General features: G+C 34.5%; 1 protein-coding gene and 1 long non-coding RNA gene across 9 annotated transcripts in view; one reads left to right on the top strand and one right to left on the bottom strand.

Moving 5' to 3' along the window:
- The window catches only part of TMEM232 (transmembrane protein 232), a 324122-nt gene that overhangs the window by 267195 nt on the left and 36504 nt on the right, over positions 1-20423 (bottom strand). For all 8 annotated transcript variants that reach the window (XM_072597246.1, XM_072597243.1, XM_072597242.1 and 5 more), the window contains 3 exons: positions 14445-14556; positions 11697-11802; positions 2458-2615 (listed from right to left, as the gene is read on the bottom strand). In XM_072597246.1, the coding sequence (XP_072453347.1) occupies positions 2458-2615; positions 11697-11802; positions 14445-14556 (376 nt within the window). The remainder of the gene's footprint in view (positions 1-2457; positions 2616-11696; positions 11803-14444; positions 14557-20423) is intronic.
- LOC140496892 (uncharacterized) lies at positions 36-13809 on the top strand. Its single transcript, XR_011964435.1, has 2 exons — positions 36-117; positions 13573-13809. It is a non-coding gene; the product is annotated as an uncharacterized lncRNA (long non-coding RNA).

Raw genomic sequence — 20423 nt, 5'->3', positions numbered from 1 at the left:
AACTTCCTGGAACTCAAGGATTTTCCACTGGGTGAGCAGCCTATGGAGGAGAGAAACAGAAGGGATCCTACTCATACTCAGAACGGAGAGTAGAGGGTCAGCTTTCTAAAGGTGAAGGTAAGCCTGAATTCCATGGCACCCATAAAATGATTTAATATTGGTTTAAAAAATACATAAATTGATCACTGGAACAGATTTGGTATAAACTATACAGATGTAAAAATATCCAACCAAAGATTCCAGCTACTGTAATAAGAACTAAGTAAAAAAAAAGACAACAAACCTTCTAGGGGAAAAATTGGAAGCCTTCTGGCAGAAATAAGGTCTAGATCAATATCTTATATCATATGCCAAGATAAGATCATGTATAAAGTGTCTCATCATAAACAAATCAGAAGAGGAAAATCTATGGATAGGGGACAACTTCATGACCATGCATAGAGAGGATCACAGAAGATTCAATGGATAATTTTTACTACATAAAATTAAAATATTTTACACAAAACAATATCAATTCAGTTAAAATTAGAAGGGACACTGATAATGGGAAAATGTTGTGTTGTTTTTTTTTTTTTAACAAATTTCCCTGATAAAAGTCTTTTCTGTGATATACAAGGAAGTAACTTAAACTTATGAGTCATTCTCCAAATTATAAATGTTCAAAGCATATGAATAGGCAGTTTTTTCAGGAAGAACTCAAAGATATTAATAGCCATAGGAGAAAAAAATATCATGGTCCACATCACTAATAATTAGAGAAATGAAAATTAAAAGCTAATCTGAGGTTCTACTTCACCATCATCAGACTGCTAAATCTGATCCCCCCAAACAGGAAAATGACAAAAGTTAGAGGGACTATGGGAAAAAAAGACACTTTGATGCACTGTTTATACAGCTTTGAATTGATCTAGCCATTCTGCAAAGCAATTTGGAACTATGCCAAAAGGGTACTAAATTCTGCAATACCACTAATAAGCCTATATCCTAAAGAGATCAGAGAAAAATCAAAAGGACCTACATGTAAAAAACAAACAAAAAACAAACAAAAACAAACAAACAAACAAAAAAGTTAACCTGTTAAAGAAGTTCTTTTTGTGATGACAAAGAACTGGAAACTAGGAGTATATATCAAATGGGGAATAGTTGAACAAAGTGTGACATATGAATGTAATATATGTTAATAAGTGATAAAAGGGATGGTTTCAGAGAACCCTGGGAAGACTCTAATGAACTTATTTAGTCAAGTGAACTGGAATCAGGGAACAATCTATCCAATAACATTATCACAAAAACCAAAAACTTGAAAAAACTTAAGAATTTTGAACAATGTTATGATCAAGTATGATTCCAGAGAACTAATGATGAAACATGCTAACTCCCTCTCAACAGACCAGATTAAGGAATATATTTGGACGTGGTCAATGAGAAGATGTTTTTTAGCTTAACTGCATATCTTCAATTCAGAGAAGGGAAGTGTTTGGGAAAGAAAATATATTTTTACTAAGTAAAAGAAAATTTTAAACAAATTTAAAAAATAATCAGTGGTGATTATCAGAGTGACTGATATCACAAGATTACTACGATAGCATATTAAGTAGGGGCTAAAATCAAAAAAGCATTTTCACATTTTATAGCTTCCCCCCAAAAACAGACTGATACCAGTGGAATAATTCATTACACACACACACACACACACACACACACACACACACACACACATATCAGTTTCACGTTAGGAATGAGAAGATTTAAATATTAGAGTAACAAAAAGCTAACTATAGAAGAACATTATTAAAACTAATATTACCCAAATATTTATTTTTTAATTATGAAATAAAAATTATTAAAAAATTACTAGATATTTTAAGGAGAATTAAACTTGTGATTTCACCAGGTTTAGTGTACTACTTGATGGGAAGCTCTCTCTGCCAACAAAGTTCACTACTTTCTCTGCAGTCTTAAGTTTTCCAGAGATTAAATAACTTTCGGGATCACAGGTCCAATATGTGACAGGTAGAATTTCCTTGTTCAGAGACCATTTCTCTATTCAAAATTCTGCCTCTTGGTAGGAGGACAGACATAGACCAAATCTGTGATTCTTTTGATACAAAAAAAGGTACCTTTGATGAGGAAACATATTCTTTTAAAATAGGTTGGCATTTTCTCTGCAAATTACAATCCCAGAGAGCTGCTAGAACACTGAGAGGCTAAGTGAATTGCCCTTTGTTTGATCCCATGTTTTTTGGGCTTCAAGGCTGGCCACTATGCCAAGCTACTTCTCATGCCTCTGGATATGTTACATCAAACAATAAAGTATATACTAAAGAAAGGAAGAGAAAACTAAACTACAAAAGAAAAATTCATCATAAAACACATAGCCCATTTAAGTACTAAAATACATAGTATGTAGCAAATACATATGTAACAAATTAAGAAAAATGGGCAAATTTAAAGTACCTTTGTCAATTTTATTTCGCTTGAATATAAATATGATTTCTGGGATGCATCACAGCAGATTCTATACAAAACCGATTCAGCAATGAAAAATAATGTTGTCAGGTGGCTGCAGTTCAAGGAGGCGTGATCCAAAGAAGCACAAAGCATACTTAGAGCTTCTGAAATATTAAAAATATGAGCATAAATACACATAAAATCTTGGTATTGTTTTAAAATTTATTATTTTGTGCATCAATTTGGTCTGGCAAAGTGTTAATTGTTCAGTCATCTAAGTCAATGAATGATTAAAGATAATAAACAGTGATTTGAATAATCTTGTAGAACCTCACCTATCATTTAATTACTTGGAACAATTAGAAGAGGCAAAACATTTGAAGATGCCAGAGTAAAGAGAGCATACAAGCTAAGTTTTCCCAACATTCCCTTATAATCAGTTTAAAAATGTGTCAGACTGAATTCTAAGACAGCAGAGGCAACAAAAGGTTGGGGGAAAATTAGTCCAGTTCAGGAAAACTTAGGAGGATGAAAGGAGAGGCCTATGGGATGGGAGATATATCTGGTTAGGAGCAAAGTGAGGTGTCAGTGACACCAACTGTGGGTCTGTGGGGCTCTGCTGGGGATAGGAGCAGCCATGGAAGTATTGGCAGCTCTCAATGGCCAGAGATAATAAAGGCATTGGACACCTTTTCAGAAAGAGATTCCACAGGACCTCTATGCTAGTACTGGGTGCAGGGCTAGACTGATAACTCCATTACCAGTTCCTGGGCAAAGAGAAGCACAGTCACAAAGGAGCAGTGCCCTAGTTTCAAGTGACATTTACAAGGACAAGAAAAGCTGTGGTCTGAGAACTTGAGTAAGAACAAGAGCAAAGTCCAAGAGACCACTGGCGACAACCTTCCCCAGATGACACACCTTGGAAGCACTAGAAACTTAAAGATTTTGAAAATTAATTGTGAAAACATCCAGGCAAATAAGGGCAAAGTTTGGGAGAGTGACATGCCTTTTCCACCCCTCCTTCTGAAGCGAGCAAAACTCCAACATAAAGCTCAAAGTCAAGAAATGTGCTGAAAAACTGAATAAACCAAAAGAGACCTGACCATAAAAAGCTATTATGGTGACAGGGAAATTCAAAACACAAACTCAGAAGAACACAATGATGAGAAAACATGTACAAACAAAACCTCAAAGAAAAATGCAGATTGAACATAAGACCAAAAAGAATTCATATAAGTGCTAAAGAAAGATATTTCAAAAATCAGAGTCATAGAAGGAAAGTTGAGAAAAGAAATGAGGGCAATGTAGGAAAAGTATGAAAAGAGAATTTACAGCTTGGTAAAAGAGGCACAAAAATACTAAAGACAACACCTTAAAAAACACACAGAATTGGCCAAATGACAAAAGATGAACAAAACCTGATGAAAGAAAATAAATCTATGAAAATTAGAAATGAGAAAGTAGAAACGTCAAGAAACAAACAACAAAAAGTCAAATGCATGAAAAAAATAGAAGAAAAGGTGAAATATTTTATCAGAAAAATGACTGGGAAAATAGAAAACATAAATAGCGAAAATAGATTTGAAGGATAAAGGGAGAAGAAATATGCAGAAAATAATCTCTACATAAAAGAAGCAGGCAAGGAAGAGTTGTTACAATGGAGGGGAAAATGAGGAATGGGAAACACTTGAACCTCACTCTCGTAAGAACTGGTTTAAAGAGGGAAGACTATATATACAAACTCAATTTCATAAAGAAATCATCTTACCCAACAATGAAGGGAATCCCTTCCTCTCAAGGAGAAGGGATCAAGATAAAGCAAGGGGTTTAACAATCTGGCTGTGGCCAGATGTAAGACAGACTTTTAAAGAGAGAGATAGAAAGACTGACAGACACAGAGACAGAGATATAGACAGAGAGACAGAGAGAAAAGACAGAGAGAAGAGGTTAGACCAAAGAAAGCAGAATGGATGGAAATAGCAATCATAACTGAGAATATGAATGGGATGAACTCACCCATAAAATGAAAGTGCATAGCAAAATTAATCAGAAACCAGAAGCCAACAATCAGTTGTTTACAAGAAACACAAGGTAAACAGTAAGACACACAGTAAAAATAAGGGGCTGGAACAGAAACTATTATGCTTCAGCACAAGCAATAAAAAGACAGGAGTAGAAATCATGATCTCAGTCAAAATAAGAGCAAAATTAGACCCATTTAATAAAGGAGACAATTATGACACAAATATGACTTTGACACCTAAACCAGAGACAACAAAAACAGAGAATGAAAACTATAGACAAAATTCTAAAATGAATTTTGATACAAAAATTTTAATAAAATACTAACAGGAACACTACAGCAATATATCACAAAGATCATACAATATGAGCAGATGGAATATGTACCAGGAATACAGGACTGGTACAAACTTAGGAAAATTATCAGCACAATTAGCCATATCAATAACAAAAACAACAAAATATGATTATATCAATAGATGCAGAAAAGGCAAAATACAATATCCTGTGCTAGAAAAAACAGGATTAAATAACACTTTTCTTAAACCGACAAGCAATATTTAATTAAAACTAAGAGCAAGTTTTATCTGCAATAAGAATAAACTAGAAACCTTTCAATATTTCTAGTATCTCCTTTGGTGTTAGCAAAAAAATTAGAAACTAAAGGGATGCCCATTAACTGGTAATGGCTGAACAAGCTGCAGTATATGATTGTGATGAAATACTAGTGAGTTGTAAGAAATGATGAAGATGGTTTCAGAAAAATCTTGGAAAACTTATATGAACTGATGCAAAATTAAGTGAGTAGAACCAGGAGAACATTTTTCAAAGTAACAGCAGTATAATAATGGCACTAAACTATGAAAGACTTAACTACTAATGACCCAGAACAATTCCAAAAGAGTCATGAAGAAAAATGCTCTCCCTCTCCAGAGAAAAAACTGCTGAACTCAATGCATATTTACTGATAGTTTGATTCATTTTCTTTATTTTTCCTCACTTTTTTTGCAACGTGTAATATGGAAATGTTTTCCATTATTTCACATCTTATTGATATACTGCTTCCCTTCTCAATCATTAGGGGAGAAATTGGAGGAAGGAAGATGATTTTGAACTCAAAATGTAAAAAGAATATAAAAAATTTTATTGTTAATGTATTTTTGCATAATGGGAAGATCTTTCCCATCCATTAATAGGCTCCTGTGATGTCCCTGAGTTACATGAGTCTGTGGTGGGAGGGGCTTGCTGAATGGGCAGAGCAGGAAGGGTGGAGTGGAGATGAGAGGAAGTTGGACACAGCAGTTAGAGCTGAGGGAGAAAGAGGAAGCAGGAAGGGAGCTGTCAGAGCTTGGGAAGGCCCTAGCAGGGAGAAGGCTTGGGGATAGTGGTGCCCCCTGAATTGCTACTGTATATAATTGTGTATAGATTTCTTTATTGCTATGATGGATTTGGCATCCTGGTGTTAGGATTCAGCTTTCTGGTGTTTAAAAAATGTTTTGAGTCTGTATTCAGAATTATGCCAGTATATTCATAGCTGCCATAGACACTACAAAAATGAATACCTTTAAAAGAGGCAAAATATTTTCATCCTAATATCTAAGACTATAGAGAACCTGGTTTTAGACTTTTCTCTTACCCCTTTTAACATTATATATTTACCCATTAACTTTGCTACCAGCAGAATGGTGAGAAAAAACAATGTGCTTACAACACTGAGCAATAATGGAATTACATGGAGTCAAAGAAATGGGCATGAGGAGGTGTGAATCTAGATGATAAGAAATGGTTCACAAAATAGCTGTGTTGAGACAAGGAGGCTGGGGTAAGAAATAAAAGCAGAATTTGATTCTTTGGATATGAATATGAGAGGAATAAAGTATCATATTAAGGAAGGTATTATCTATAAAAGTGGACATCGAGTCTCTACTGAATATATAAAAATTCCAGAAGAATGATGTCCAACTCTCTCCTAGTTCTCTCAGCTAGGTAATTAAATAAGCCACATCTGCTGGGATATACAGAATAAATAATCATAATAAACCTCTGAAGGTTATAATATAAAAAGATATACTCACATTGTAACAGGAAAATGAGTAAAGTTAAATTTTGTGTTTTTTAACATTACTATTCCTTTCTAAATTTTGAGTTTCAAATTTTCTCCCTCCCTCCAGTTCCTCCCCTCCCCATTGAGAAGGCAATCAATATGATATCAATTATACATGTGAAGTCATACACAATATTATTTCCCTATTAGCCATATTGCCAAAAACAAGCAAGCAAACTAAAATGAATAATATTTTTCAATCTGTACTCAGAATTTACTATTCTCTCTAAGGAGATAGAAAGCATTTTTTTTGAGCCCTTTAACATTGTCCTAGATTGTTGTATTGATCACAGTTAATTCTTTCATACTTGATCATCATCACAATATTGTTACCATTGCATACAATGTTCTCCTCGTTCTGCTAATTTCCTTTTGCATCAGTTCATATAAATCTTCTCTGGTTTTTCTAAATTTAACCCTTTTGTAATTTCTTAAACAATGGAATTCCATCATAATCATATACCACAACTTGTACAGTCAATCCCAAATTGATGGCATTCCCCTAATTTTCCTTTTTCCACCAACACAAAGAGAGCTAATAGAAACATTTTTGTACATATAGATCTTTTCCTTCTTCATTGATCTCTTTGGGACATAGATGTAGTAGTAGCATTGATGGATCAAAAGGTATGAATAATTTTTAGCTCATTTTTTCATAGTTCCAAATTGTTCCCCAGAATGACTGGCCCAGTTTAGAGCTCCTCTAACAGTTCATTGGTGTCCCAATTTTTCATATTCCCTCCAGAATTTGTTATTTTCCTTTTCTGTCATGTTAGCCAATTTGATAGATGTGAGGTGGTACATCAGAGTTGTTTTAATTTGTATTTCTCTAATTATTAATGGTTTATAGCATTTCTTTGTGTGGCTATTGATAACTTTTCTCTCTTTTACTGAAAATTGCCTTTTTGTATCCTTTGACTATCAACTAGGGAGATGATCTTATTTTTCTAAGTTTGGCTCCATTCTCCATGCGTTTGGGAAATGAAACCTTGACCACAGAAACTTGCCAAAAATATACATCTAAAGAGTTTTGTTTGTGCAAAGCCTTTTTAATTTGATGCAATTAAAAATTAACTACTTTGCCTCCTGTGACACTCTCTGCCTCTTGTAAGTCATAAACTCTTCCATTATCCATAAATCTGAACAATAATGTTTTCCATGATTCCCTAATTTATTGACGATGTCATTTTTTATGTCTAGTTCAATTACTCTTTTAGATCTTATTTTGGCTTGTAGTATGAAATGTTGGTCTATGCCAAAATTATGCCAGAAAGCTTTCCAGTTTTCCCAGCTATTTTTGTTGAATAGTGAATTCTTGCCCCCAAAGCTTGGATATTTATATTTATCAAACACTAGATAACTGTATTCATTTTCTTCTACATATTGTATATTTAATCTATCTCACTGATCAACCATCCTACTTTTTATAGAGAACCAGATCATTTTCATGATTTCTACTTTGTAATATGATTTGAGTTTGGTACTGCTTAACTGACTTCACTTTTTTTTTAAATTCCTTTGGTATTTTTGAACTTTCATTTTTCCAGATGAATTTTGCTATTATTTTTCTAGCTCTATAAAATAATTAATTGGTAGTCTGATTGGTACAGAACAGAACAATTTTTTTTAAGTTAGAACTGTCACTTTGATTACATTCGTCTGTCCTACCTATGAGTAATTAATATTTCTCCTCTTGTTTAGATTTGCCTTTATTTGTGTGAAAAATATTTTGCAATTTGGTTCAAATTGTTCCTGGATATGTCTTGGCAGGCAGAATCCCAAGTATTTTATACTGTCAGCAGTTATTAAATGGAAATCCTCTCTCTCTTCCTGTGGCTTTTCTTGGTAATCTACACAAATGCTAATGATTTTTGTGGGTTTATTTTGTATCCTGCAACTTTGCTAAAGTTGTTAATTGCTTCAACTCGTCTTTAATTGATTCCTAGGGTACTCTATATCATCCTATCATCTGCAAAGAGTGATTGTTTTGTTTCCTTGTCACTTATATCTATTTCTTCAGTTTCTTTCTCTTGTTATTGCTATCTCTGGCTTCTAGTTTATTCCCATGACAGATAAGGCTTGCTTTTAGTTTTAGATACTACTTATCAGTTTAAGAAAAGTTCCATTTATTCCTGTACTTTCTGATATTTTGGAAAATATAAATGGGTCTTGTATTTTGTCAAAAGTTTTTTCTCCCTCTATTGATAGAATCATATAATTTTGGTTTTTTTTGTTTTTTTGTTTTTTTTTTACTGATTTGGTCAATTGTGCTTATAGTTTTCCTAATATTGTGCTGCAATCCTGCTAAAAATTCCACCTGTTCATAGTGCATCAACTTTATGACATAGTGCTGCAGTATAATTGCTAGTATTTTATTTAAATGTTTGCATCAGTAGTCATTCAAGAATTTGGCCTAGAATTTTCTTTTTCTGTTATTGCTTTCCCTAGTTTAGGTATCAAAACCCTATCTGAGTCACAGAAGGAATCTGTTAGTACTTTCCTTTATCTTTTTAAAAAATAATCTATATTGTAGGAGAATTATTTGTTGTTTAAGTGTTTCATAGAATTCACTTGTAAATCCACTCTGGTCCTGGGGATTTTTTCTTAAGAAGCTCTTTTATGGCTTGTTTAATTTTTTTTTTAATATTCTATTTCTTTTTCTGTTAATCTGGGTAATGTTTTCCTATGCATTCAACCATTTTATTTAGATTGTTCATTTACTGGCATACAATTCAGCAAAATAGCACCCAGTCCTCCAGCAGAGAGGTCCTCTGTAGTTTCTTTCTGACCCAGAAACCAATCCCCTTTCTGTCTGTGGGAAGTGAGAAATCCTGGTACAATTGTCACTGCTGCTGCTGCTATAGCCCCTAAAGTACTGTGCTCTTGGTTAGCCCCCAATCCAGTGACACAGACTTCTTTGAACCTCTTAAATATCTCTGGCTTGGAAAAATGTCTCACCCTGACTGTTTGTTAGTTATGCTACTCCAGAATTCATTTTGACATGTTATTTTAGAATCGTTGGGAGGGGAACACTGAGAGAGTTTGACTAGAATTCTCCCTCTATTCTGCTGTCTTGACTCCAAGCTGGCTGTTAAATTAAAAAAAAAAAATCAGGGTAGCTGTTCAGCACCAAATAGTGTCTAAAAAGGAAAAAGCAATCTGGAGGTCACAGAAAATTTTAAAGTGACACTATCAGTGTCATCTGATTGTCTTTTGCCCATATTTGCAAGAAACTCCAAGGGTATTTCGAGAGTTAGCAATAAGCCACTTAATCTATTTCATCTGTCAGAATTAGGCATCAATGTAAGTGGAAAACATCATAATTTTAGACTTTGGGAACAAGTAACACGATTTAGAATAAATCTGTGGGTAAAGGCAGTCACCTCAGAAAAGACTGTAGGACACCATGAGATGAGAAGGTCAGAATGATATAAAATCACAGAAAAAACTTTGTTCTCATTTGGAATCTAATACTATTTTTCTTCCCTGAAATCAAACATTAAATCTGTCTGTATCTAAGATTTGCTCTCAATCAAATAGGGCTAATGATACCTGCCCTACCTCACAGAATTGTTTTTGGAATTAAATAATGTCCATAAAAATGTTTTGACAGCCACAAAGCCCTATACAAATGCAAGGAACTGCTATGATTTATATTTTATGTGACATAATAGGTTAATTCCATTTGTTATCCCATTCATATTCTGTCTATGGCTCTGGGAGCCTCCCACTGCTGTCTCATCCTATATATTGTCTATTTCTCTTTCTGCTGTTCTGCAGCATGGACAATTCCATGTAGAATTCCTTATCCTCTATTTATAAATATCTTATTTATCTTTTTAAGGTCTTCTAGGAGTTTAAACTATTTGCTATGAAGAAATAACCAATATAACAAAGCAAAAAGAAGAGAAGTTACAGTGTCACTGAGCCTCACAATAAAAGCTTTTCCTGTTATTCACTGAAATATAAAAGGATTTAGGTTCTCTGGTCTTTTCTCGGTTATTTCTGTACTTCTGCACTGCCTGTTCATTAAGAGCTATCTTCCTTTTATGTAACAAGAACCCTTGACTTGACCCTGGGCATAAATTTTCTTCCCTAGAGTTTTTCTGCCTTAATCATCCTGATTTTACGATCATTCCCCCAGGCTGGAAGAACAGTAAATGTCTGATCACTACATTATAGAGGCCAGAAGCCAAACTAGACAGACCAGGTTAGACCGGACCCCTGGATCTTCTTTTTTAATGAGCACTTTTTCATAAAGAAGATAAGTATAGAATATTTCAATTTTGCAGTTGGTACAAACTGAGATTTCCCTTTTTCTCTCTCCATTTTCCCCACTTATTCTCAGAAAATCCACCTGTGACACAATAGATTCCAACTCCTCTTCCTGAGGTAAAGTAAGCATTGTGGGACCAGGTCTAGCAGAAGAAAAAGGTTCTAGGAATTCCAGCAAGTACCTCTGCCTTTGGCTGTAGCAGTACTTGCAGTAATAAAAGGAAAGACCTTTTTCTTCTTCATTCAGAAGGAAAGAGAAATACCCCAACAAAAGTAAATGAGAATGGACATTTCCTGGGGCAGACTGATGGTGAGACATTCTGGATACAAGTTGGTAAACATATAGCCTACTTTCATCCTCTTCAAAAATATCTGTTGTCTAGTTATGAAGACCTCTGTTCTAGATGCTGTAAATACAAATTATTACAAAATAAAGATATGGGCACAGTCCTTGTTCTCAATAATCATCTGATATAGCACATTAATGTTTCAAAGCATCTTTATACAGGTAAGTATATGGGTATTATTAATCCCATTTTATAGATAAGAATGTGAACCTCGAATCAATAAGCATTTATTAAGTGACTTATACATGGTCACAGAGTTATTAAGTGTCAGAGACAGAAGGTGAAATTAAATCTGTTTCCACCACACTGTGTTGCCCAGTGTAGGTTATATTCTAAAACTACAGGAATGAATTATTTTAGGAGGTTTGCATGAAGTTCCTTTATGCATGAAGAAAACATGAAAATACCTGCACAATTTTTAATTTGGAAGAACTAAAAATTAGATCAACTGAGAAGCACGTAAAGTGGTTACATAATTAGAGTTCATAGTACAGTACCTTCCTGGATTTCTCCTTTGCACTGAGCCAAATAAATTGCCTCAGTCCACGCAGCAGGAAGATCTACATGACTACCCACACCCAGGCTGCTGAGTCCTAATCTTCTCTGTTATGGGGGAAAGGGGAAAATACAAAATGTGAAAAGTTTATTTTAGGGGGAGGTCAATTCATCATGAAAAATTACAGTAATTAACAGTTATATCTACAAAGCCTTCCAGAGTTTTTCACCCCAGAAGAATAAAATGAAAGATTTGTTGGTGTTTATTATCTATAAAAATTATATTTTTTACAAAAGTTTACTTCTTTGAAGTAATCTATAATAATTTCAAGGTTAGAGATGCTGATCATGTGCTATACGTTTACTTTTATTATTTTTATATTACGTGATTTCAATATATTTTTAGAGTTAAAATCTAGACAATTACTCTAATTTTGAAAATGTCAGCATTACTGTTGTTAAAAGTGATTTATCAAGGTTGATTATAAAATCATTTTAAACAAAGTACATTTTGAAGTCATTAAGTTTCATTTTGAAGCTTCATTAAGGTAAATAATACACTTGCTTTCACATGTTTATATTAAGTGTTGGCAAAGTGTTTCTCTTTTCTTAATGAAATATTGTGGGTGAACACTTTAAATGAGGATTAACTACTAACATAGCAAGTGACTTAAAAGTTCCCTGTGCTTTATCAAAGACCATAAATAAAAAAACGATAAAAAAATAAAATAAAAAAAATAAAACATTTTTTTTCTGCTAATCTTGCTGTCATTTTCTTCTTGATTTTGAACATAAGTGAAATGGAAATTTTCTATTTGGTACTGTACCACGAACTTTATCAAATCCAAGCAGTTTTGTGATCATGGACTAATAAATTTCCTCTTCTGTGTAATAAAGGGCTTGGATGATCCCTGATATCCCTTCTAGAGCTAACATTCTATGACATCAATTGCTTTCTTTTAAATATACTATTCTCAAATATTTATTCATTCTTAAGTATAATTTTAGGATAATCCAGGTCTATGTTATCCCCTCCAAAAATTGCATTTGTCTTAGAAACTAATGGAATAAGAAGGAAAAAATTCTTTTTTTTATTACAAATTTTAGTGGAAAACAAATGAATTGTTAATTGCTGTTGTGGAATAGATGTCAAAGGGACACAGAAAACTAGTCATCAAAACTGGAGGGATTAAACTGGCCTAGAGTAATTGCAAACCCCATCTATGCCCTTCCCATTTCTTAGTTGCTCTGTGTAGATCATATTTTAGGCAACTTAATCAGGGCAAGTTTAAGGGCCTTAACGACTACATGATATTTATAACAGGAGAAACCATATATTAGGAATGAAATATGAAAATAAGGCAAATGCATGGATATTACAGTTGATTTATCATAATGCAATGAGGTAGTCTCTGTGAGTTGGAAGTTGATACCAGGCGTCCAAGCAAAAGTCAGAGCAAAAAGAGTTTAGGTTTAGAGACAGAGACTAAAACTCCTCACTAGGACAAGCAAGGTGAGTTGCAGCTGCATGACTAGAAAAATAGTGTTCTGGTCAAAAATGTGTGTTGGAATCCAGCAAACTGAGAGGGTAGCAAGCCACAGAATTGGTGTCAATAGTTAGGAGCAGAAAATTTAAAACTGTATGAGATAATCTTGTCAAATTTCCTCAGTTTTACAGATAAGGAAATTGAGGTCCAAAGACATTATGTTACTTACTCAGAGTTACATTGCTGAAAGTAAGTAGCAGAACCAGAATTTAAACCCAGGTCTATCAAAAATTCCAGCCTTTCTTTCTTATTACCATATTAAGCTGTATTAGGAATATAGGCTATACCAAGAAAGTTTCCCAGTAAATCCTTTTTTTCTAATAAAACTCAGGTTTCTTCAGAATGTCCTGACATGAGACCACCTGGCATTAGGCCAATATCTTTATCTTCCTCCATTCAAGAAGATGGAGAAATATGTCTACATCTTCAAGAGAGTTTGGGACCTCTCCTCGGACCCTGATGAGAATAATCTTCCTTGAATCCTGGATTCAACTCCTGGACTTAACAGAACTACTTTTGAGTTTAAGAAAAACCTACTTTTCTATTAATAAAAACTAATTGCCTCATACATTCTCTTCCCAAAAATGTTGTATTACATTATCAGAGAGTGTCACTGTAATATTGCCATTGTTATATATGTCATGGGGTCATAGATGTTAGAGATGGAAGCATTTCTAAAGGTCTAGCTTAGTGTCCACATTTTAAAGTTAAAGAAATTATGGATAAGAGAAGAAGGATGATGTGATAAGCAGCAAGCTCAAGACCTTCATATCCATAGTTCTTTCCACTGAACAATAAATCTCAGATAAACAGACATGATGGTCTAAATATTAGGGAGTTTCTTTTTCCAGTTGCTTCTTTGAACTAAGCAATTATTACCACCAAAAATACCCTCATTTAGTGAACACGATTCTATACATAATCTTTGTGCTGTATTTCTACTGACAAAAGTTATGTGCTTAACTTTGGACATTTAAGTTGATGCCACTAATAGATTATATCCTGTTATCATTTCTGTGAAATTTGCATAAGTCATTTGATACTGAACAATTTAGTTACAATCTTTAATTCTCTCATCTTTATTCCTGACAATTTGTAATGAAAACAAGCAAATTATTATTCCAACTGTTTCTGCCAGGCTTTAATCATAGGTAAGCTGTCACAAAATGGAAGAAGAAAATCAAATAAACACTATGAAATTACCTTGCATCTAAATAGCATTTTAATAGCCTGGTCCTGTAAGAGTTTCTTGTCCTGTGGATTTTCTGTATCATTGAATTTCCTGATGAACTCTTTTGTGACTAACAAAGGTTTTCTAAACAAGTAAAAAATATCATGGTTATCATTATTGTTTTCTAAATACTCAAATTCAAACTGTTAAACATAACATATTCCTAGGAAAAATGTTTTTCTTTTACCAGAATAATCTCAACTAGGTCAATAATCTAGAATTAAAAGAGCCATAAAATTAGAAGATAAAGTAAGTTTAATGATTGTAAACAGATGAAAAATTCCCAGTCACTCCAGATTTAAGAAAAATTACAAACAACTAAACAGATTAATTCAAACAGTTAAAAATAAGGATTTTTTTGCAGTAAGAAAAATATAGGGTAAGAATGAAACAGACTAGGACAGAAAAAAAATTATAATAAACAATACACAGTAGTAAAGGGCCATAGTAATCTAGTGGTTAATAAATCCGAAGAGCAAAGCCTTTGGGGGTAAGAATTTAACATCAGACAAAAATTACTGGGAAAACTGGAAAGCAGTTTGGCAGAAACTAGGCATAGATCAACATCTCACACTATATACCAAGACAAAGTTAAAATGGACAAATGATTTAGACGTAAAGGGTGATATCACAAGTAAATTAGAGGAGTGTGGAAAAATGTACCTGTCAGATCTATGGACAAAGGAATAATGATCAAACAAAAGACAGAGGACGTTATAGGAAGTAAAGTGGATAATTTTGATTACATGAAATTAAAAAGGTTTTGCACAATCAAAATTAATGCAGTCAAAATTAGAAGGAAAACAGGAAATGGAAAAAATTACAACAAATTTCTCTGATAAAGGCCTCATTTTTCAAATATATAGGAAATTGAGCCAAACTCTGAAAAATAAAGCCATTTCCTAGCTGAAAAATGGTCAAAGAATATGAACAGGCAGTTTTCAGTAGAATACAGCAAAGTTATCCACAGCCACATGAAAAAATGCCCTAAATCACAACGAATTAGAGAAATACAAATTAAAACAACTCGGAGGTACCACTTCACACTTACCAGACTGTATGCTTTCCTACATGGGAAGAGGATACTCATATATCAAATTGCATATCTTCTCAATGAGAGGGGAAGGTAAAGAGGGAGAAAATACATATGGAAATCAAATTTTTAAAAAATGTTTTTACATGTAATTGGGAGGAAACAAAATATTAAATAATTTTTTGAAATGACAAGCAAGATGATTTCAGAAAAGCCTGGGAAAACGTACATGAACTTATGCAAAGTGAAGCAAGCAGAGCCAGGAGAACATTGTATATAGTAAGAGCAATAAGGATGATCAACTGTGAAAAAGGATCCAAGAAAATTCCAGAGGATCCATAATGAAAAATTCCATCTTCCTCAAAAGACAGAACTGATGAATTCTGAATGTAAATCAAAAAAATTTTGTTTTAACTTAAAAAAAAAATTATTGGGTGGTTTTTGCTTTCCTTTCCAAAATGGCTAATATGGAAATGTTTTTGGCATGATTTTACATGAAATCAAAGTGCTTGTCTTTTTAAGAAAAGGAGAGGGTGGGAGAGAGAGAGAATTTGGAACTCAAAATTTTAAAACACAATTGTTAAAAATTCCTTTATATGTAATTGAGAAATATTAATAAAATTTAAAAACAAGACTGTTATTCAAGTTATTTTAGACCAGCTATTGATAAACATTACAAGAAAAACATTTTAACATGCTTAAAACACTACTGATTTTAGATAATGTCCCAAGTCATCCAAACCACATTTGGTTTGTTTTGTAAGAATGTGAATATGCAGATTCACTTTGATATGGATAAAAGTCTGTGCATCTATCAATGTGTATGTAAAAGTTTAAATGAAGATAAGATAATTGCTCTCTAAATTATTTTAAATAACAATGACATTTTCATTATATCATCTGCATATAAGGTTATCATTAGGTACAATATCAGGTAATTTAAAAAAATAGTTTTAAAAAATTTTACTTTTTATAACTATTGTATTATTTTGTTTGTAGTAATCTTGAATCAGAAATACATTCCTATTCTTTCTTATACATTATGTTAATACAAGAAAAATATTTTATTAGGTCTTTAAAAATTTAAATTAATTTTCAGTTTTCAACATTCACTTCCATAAGATTGAGTTCTAAATTTTTCCCCCTCCCCAAGATAGCATGCAACTTGATATAGCCTCAGTATATATATTTATATTAAACATATTTTCACATTAGCCATATTATAAGGAAGAATTAAAACCAATAGGAGGAACCACAAGAAAGAAGAAAGTGAAAAAGTGAAAAAAGTGAGCAAATTGTATGCTTTGATCTGCATTCAGACTCCACAGTTCTTTCTCTGGATGTGGATGGCATTTTCCATCATAAGTCTTTTGGGAGCTGTCTTAGGTCCTTGCATTGCTGAGAAGAACTAAACCTTTCAAAGTTAGTCATCACACAATGTTTTTGTTATTGTGTATAAGGTTCTCCTGGTTCTTCTCACTTCACTTAGCATCAGCTTGTGTAAATCATTCCAAGTTTTAGAAAAAATATTTTTTAAAAAATTGAATCACATATGTAACCCTTGGTTCAAAGAGGCAATTGTATAAGACATTCTTCTCACTTAATACCTTATGCCTATAAGGAGGGCATAAGAGGAGGGCCAGAATTGGGGAGGGTGAGAGAAAAGAAAGATCCAGCTTCTTCTGGCTTCCAGTTTTGAGAGAGAGCGATGGTCATTCCAAACTCTCTTCAGGTCAATGAAAGGAGAGAAAGACTCTGAGAAGTAAACATCGTGACAGGAGCTGAAGTCTCTATCATCTCTTTACCCACAGATTGCTACACAATGGAAACTTCAAAGAGTTTCTCCTGGGGAAACTAATTCTCTGTGTAGGTTGAACTGATTTGTCTTCTTTCCAAGAGGAGAGTAAATTCAATCACTCTTACCTGATATATATTATCTAATGTAAACTATTTCTGATTTCTATTTTGCTATCAACCTGAATAAATGTATTTCTTTGCTATTTACTTCCCTGTCCATTGTGGAACTGGCATTTGGTGGGACAGAAGACCTGCATATCATGTTTGAATCCCTCCTTTCCTCATTAAAGAAATAGGGATGGGGAGTTGTAGTATGAAACTAAAATTTTCATTACTTAGACTAGCAATATTTAAGCAAGTAGAAAGATATAATTCTAGCCTTGTAAACTACGACTCTGAGAAAATCTGAGTGGACTACCTCTAGACCAAGTTGTCAGTGAAAAAGGAACAGGACCCAAACAGCAAGCATTTATTAAGCCCTTACTATGCTGCAGGAACTGAAGATACAAGAGCAAAAATGAAATGGATCATTACATAAACTAAATTCCTCAAGGAATTTGCTATATAGTCTTCCATGCTGCTGACAGTTTAGAAATAACCATTAGGTAAATTCACAGGTATATCAGTCAATAAACAAAGGTGTGTTCAGGGAGGACCAGTACCTTTGGTGTGATAGCTGCAGAGCCCTTTTCAGGGTTCTTTCCACCTTTGGTATCCACCCTGTTCCATCTCACTCTCACCTGTGTCTCCAAGAAGTTACAGCACGTGCAGTGGCCACACCTTGGTAAACTGTTTTGGCAGATGGGCCAAACCAGGTTGAGGGTAACCAAGGGGTTTCAAACCGATTGGTGAGTTAGCAGGGTGTCTACCCCAAGCATGTGAAGACTTCCTCTGGTGGAATGGGCAGATGAGAACAATTTGTTCCAATGGCCATGAAGGCAGATGAAGCAGGCAATATGGAGTGCTCAGAGCTTGGTTAAACACCGAAGCTGCCAAGGTCATCCACTGCATCCTGAGCAATCGTCAGCCTTCTTAACTCTGTCCTGCAACTGGACTATGATGGCTCTGGAGGACAGAGTGAGGCTGACGACTTTGTGCAACTCTGCCTCACTTAAATCCAATTTACACACGAATCACTAAGTGCTTACTATGTGCCAGACACTTTGATAAGTGCTGGGGATACAATAAGAGACAAAAGGTAGTCTCTGCCATCAAGAAACTCGCTGTCTAATGATGGAGATAACAAGCCAAATATGTATGTGTGTGCGTGTGTGTGTGTGTGTGTGTGTGTGTGTGTGTGTCTAAGGTTACATATAGGAAAAATAGGAGGAAAGAATCTTGTCTTTTTAAAGCAAAATACCAGAATTAGGAGGAATTGGGAAAGGCTACCTGTAAAAGTTGAGATCTTGTTCACAGAACAGCAAAGGGGCTAGAGTCACTTGTTTGAAGATTATATTGAAGGAAGTAGGATGTATGAAGGCTGGAAATGTAGGAGGGGGCTAGGGCTTTGAATGCCAAAGAGAAGATTTTATGGTTGATCCCAGAGGCCATTGATTAGCTGGTTGTTGTCCTTTGTAGTGAAAGGGGACCAAAATGACATCATCATGTTGGGGTCAATGTACAGTGTGTCAGACTGTGGATGATCCAATCAATATGAGGTTGGAAGGCTCTATCAGAACTTGGACAAGAATGGTCTCTGTGAACATTTGGAATGGAGATGTCTCTAAATTTGTGCATCTCACATTTCTTTTGATCTATTGCAATTCTGCTTTGCCCATAGAGCACAGCACCTTCTTTGATGCCAGCATGCCATGCTGGACAGTCCTGTACTAGTATCTCCTATGTCTCAAAATTCCTTCCAAAGTTCTACAGAAAGAAATGGAGAGTAACCTTGTAATACTTCTCCTTGTATGAGTTCTCTGTAGCATTGTCTTTTAGGCAAATATTCAAAGGCATCTGAACAACATGGCCAGGCCATCAGAGTTTCACTTTCTGCAGTAGAGTTTGAATGCTTGGCAGTTCAGCTCAAGAAAGGACCTTAGTATCCAGTATCTTATCTTGGCAGATGATCTTCAGAATCTTCCTAAGTCAATTCAAATAGAATCAACCAACTCTGGTTCCTGGCATGGTACTCACATACTATTCAGGTTTCAGAGGTATACAACAACGAAGTCAGCACAATGACTCTACTGACCATCGGTTTGCTAGGTAGCCTAAAACCTCTTCTCTCTCACACTTTTCCTCAGAGCCTCACAAACACTAAACTAGCTCTAGCAATGTGTGAATCAACCTTATCATCCACGTGGACATCCCTAGAAAGAATACTGCCAAAAGAAGTGAACTTATTCACAGAATTCAAAATTTTTCCATTTGCTGTAACCAACATTTTCACATATAGGTAGTGTGGTACTGCCTGGTGGAGAACCTCTGTTTTCTTAGGGTTAATAATCAGGCCAAATCAGCATAAGCAGCAGAGAATCAATCCATGCTCTGTTGCATCTCAGCTTCAAAGGCTGAGCATGTGCAAACAAAAAATCATGAACCAATCCTCTGTCCACTTTAGTCTTGGCTTATAGCATTTTCAAGTTAAATAATTTATCTATATAAGTAGTTGATCTTGATGCCATTTTCATTCTTGTTGATGGCATCCAAGATCATAAAAATGTCATGCTAAAGAGCATGGGAGCAAGCACACAGCCCAGCTTCACTCCATTAATGACTAAGAAAAGTGCAAGAGCATTGTCCGTTATTCAGAACCCGTACGAGAATGCCTTCATAGAACTGGGGTATGGTACTGATGACCTTCAGGCAACCCAATTTTGCCATCATCTTCTACAAGCTCTTGACAGTATCAAAGTCCTAAGTCAAATCAATGAACACTGTGTACAGAGCTTTCTTTTGTTTCTTCAGGTATTTCTTCAGGCAGCAAACACCATATCAACTGTTCCCCAGCCCTTCCTGAAGTCACACTTGTTCTCTGGTAGATGATCATCTTCCAGATGAAGGACCAGCCAATTAAGGAGGACTCTGGAAAGAATCTTGAGAGCACTGAATAAGAGAGAGAATCCTCTGACTGTCAGAGAACAACCTTCTTCCTTTTCCTTTATAGAGACAGATAACT

The sequence above is a fragment of the Notamacropus eugenii genome, chromosome 3 (genome assembly GCF_028372415.1).
Source record: "Notamacropus eugenii isolate mMacEug1 chromosome 3, mMacEug1.pri_v2, whole genome shotgun sequence".
Lineage (NCBI taxonomy): Eukaryota > Metazoa > Chordata > Mammalia > Diprotodontia > Macropodidae > Notamacropus > Notamacropus eugenii.
This window is presented reverse-complemented; position numbering and strand designations above follow the sequence as displayed.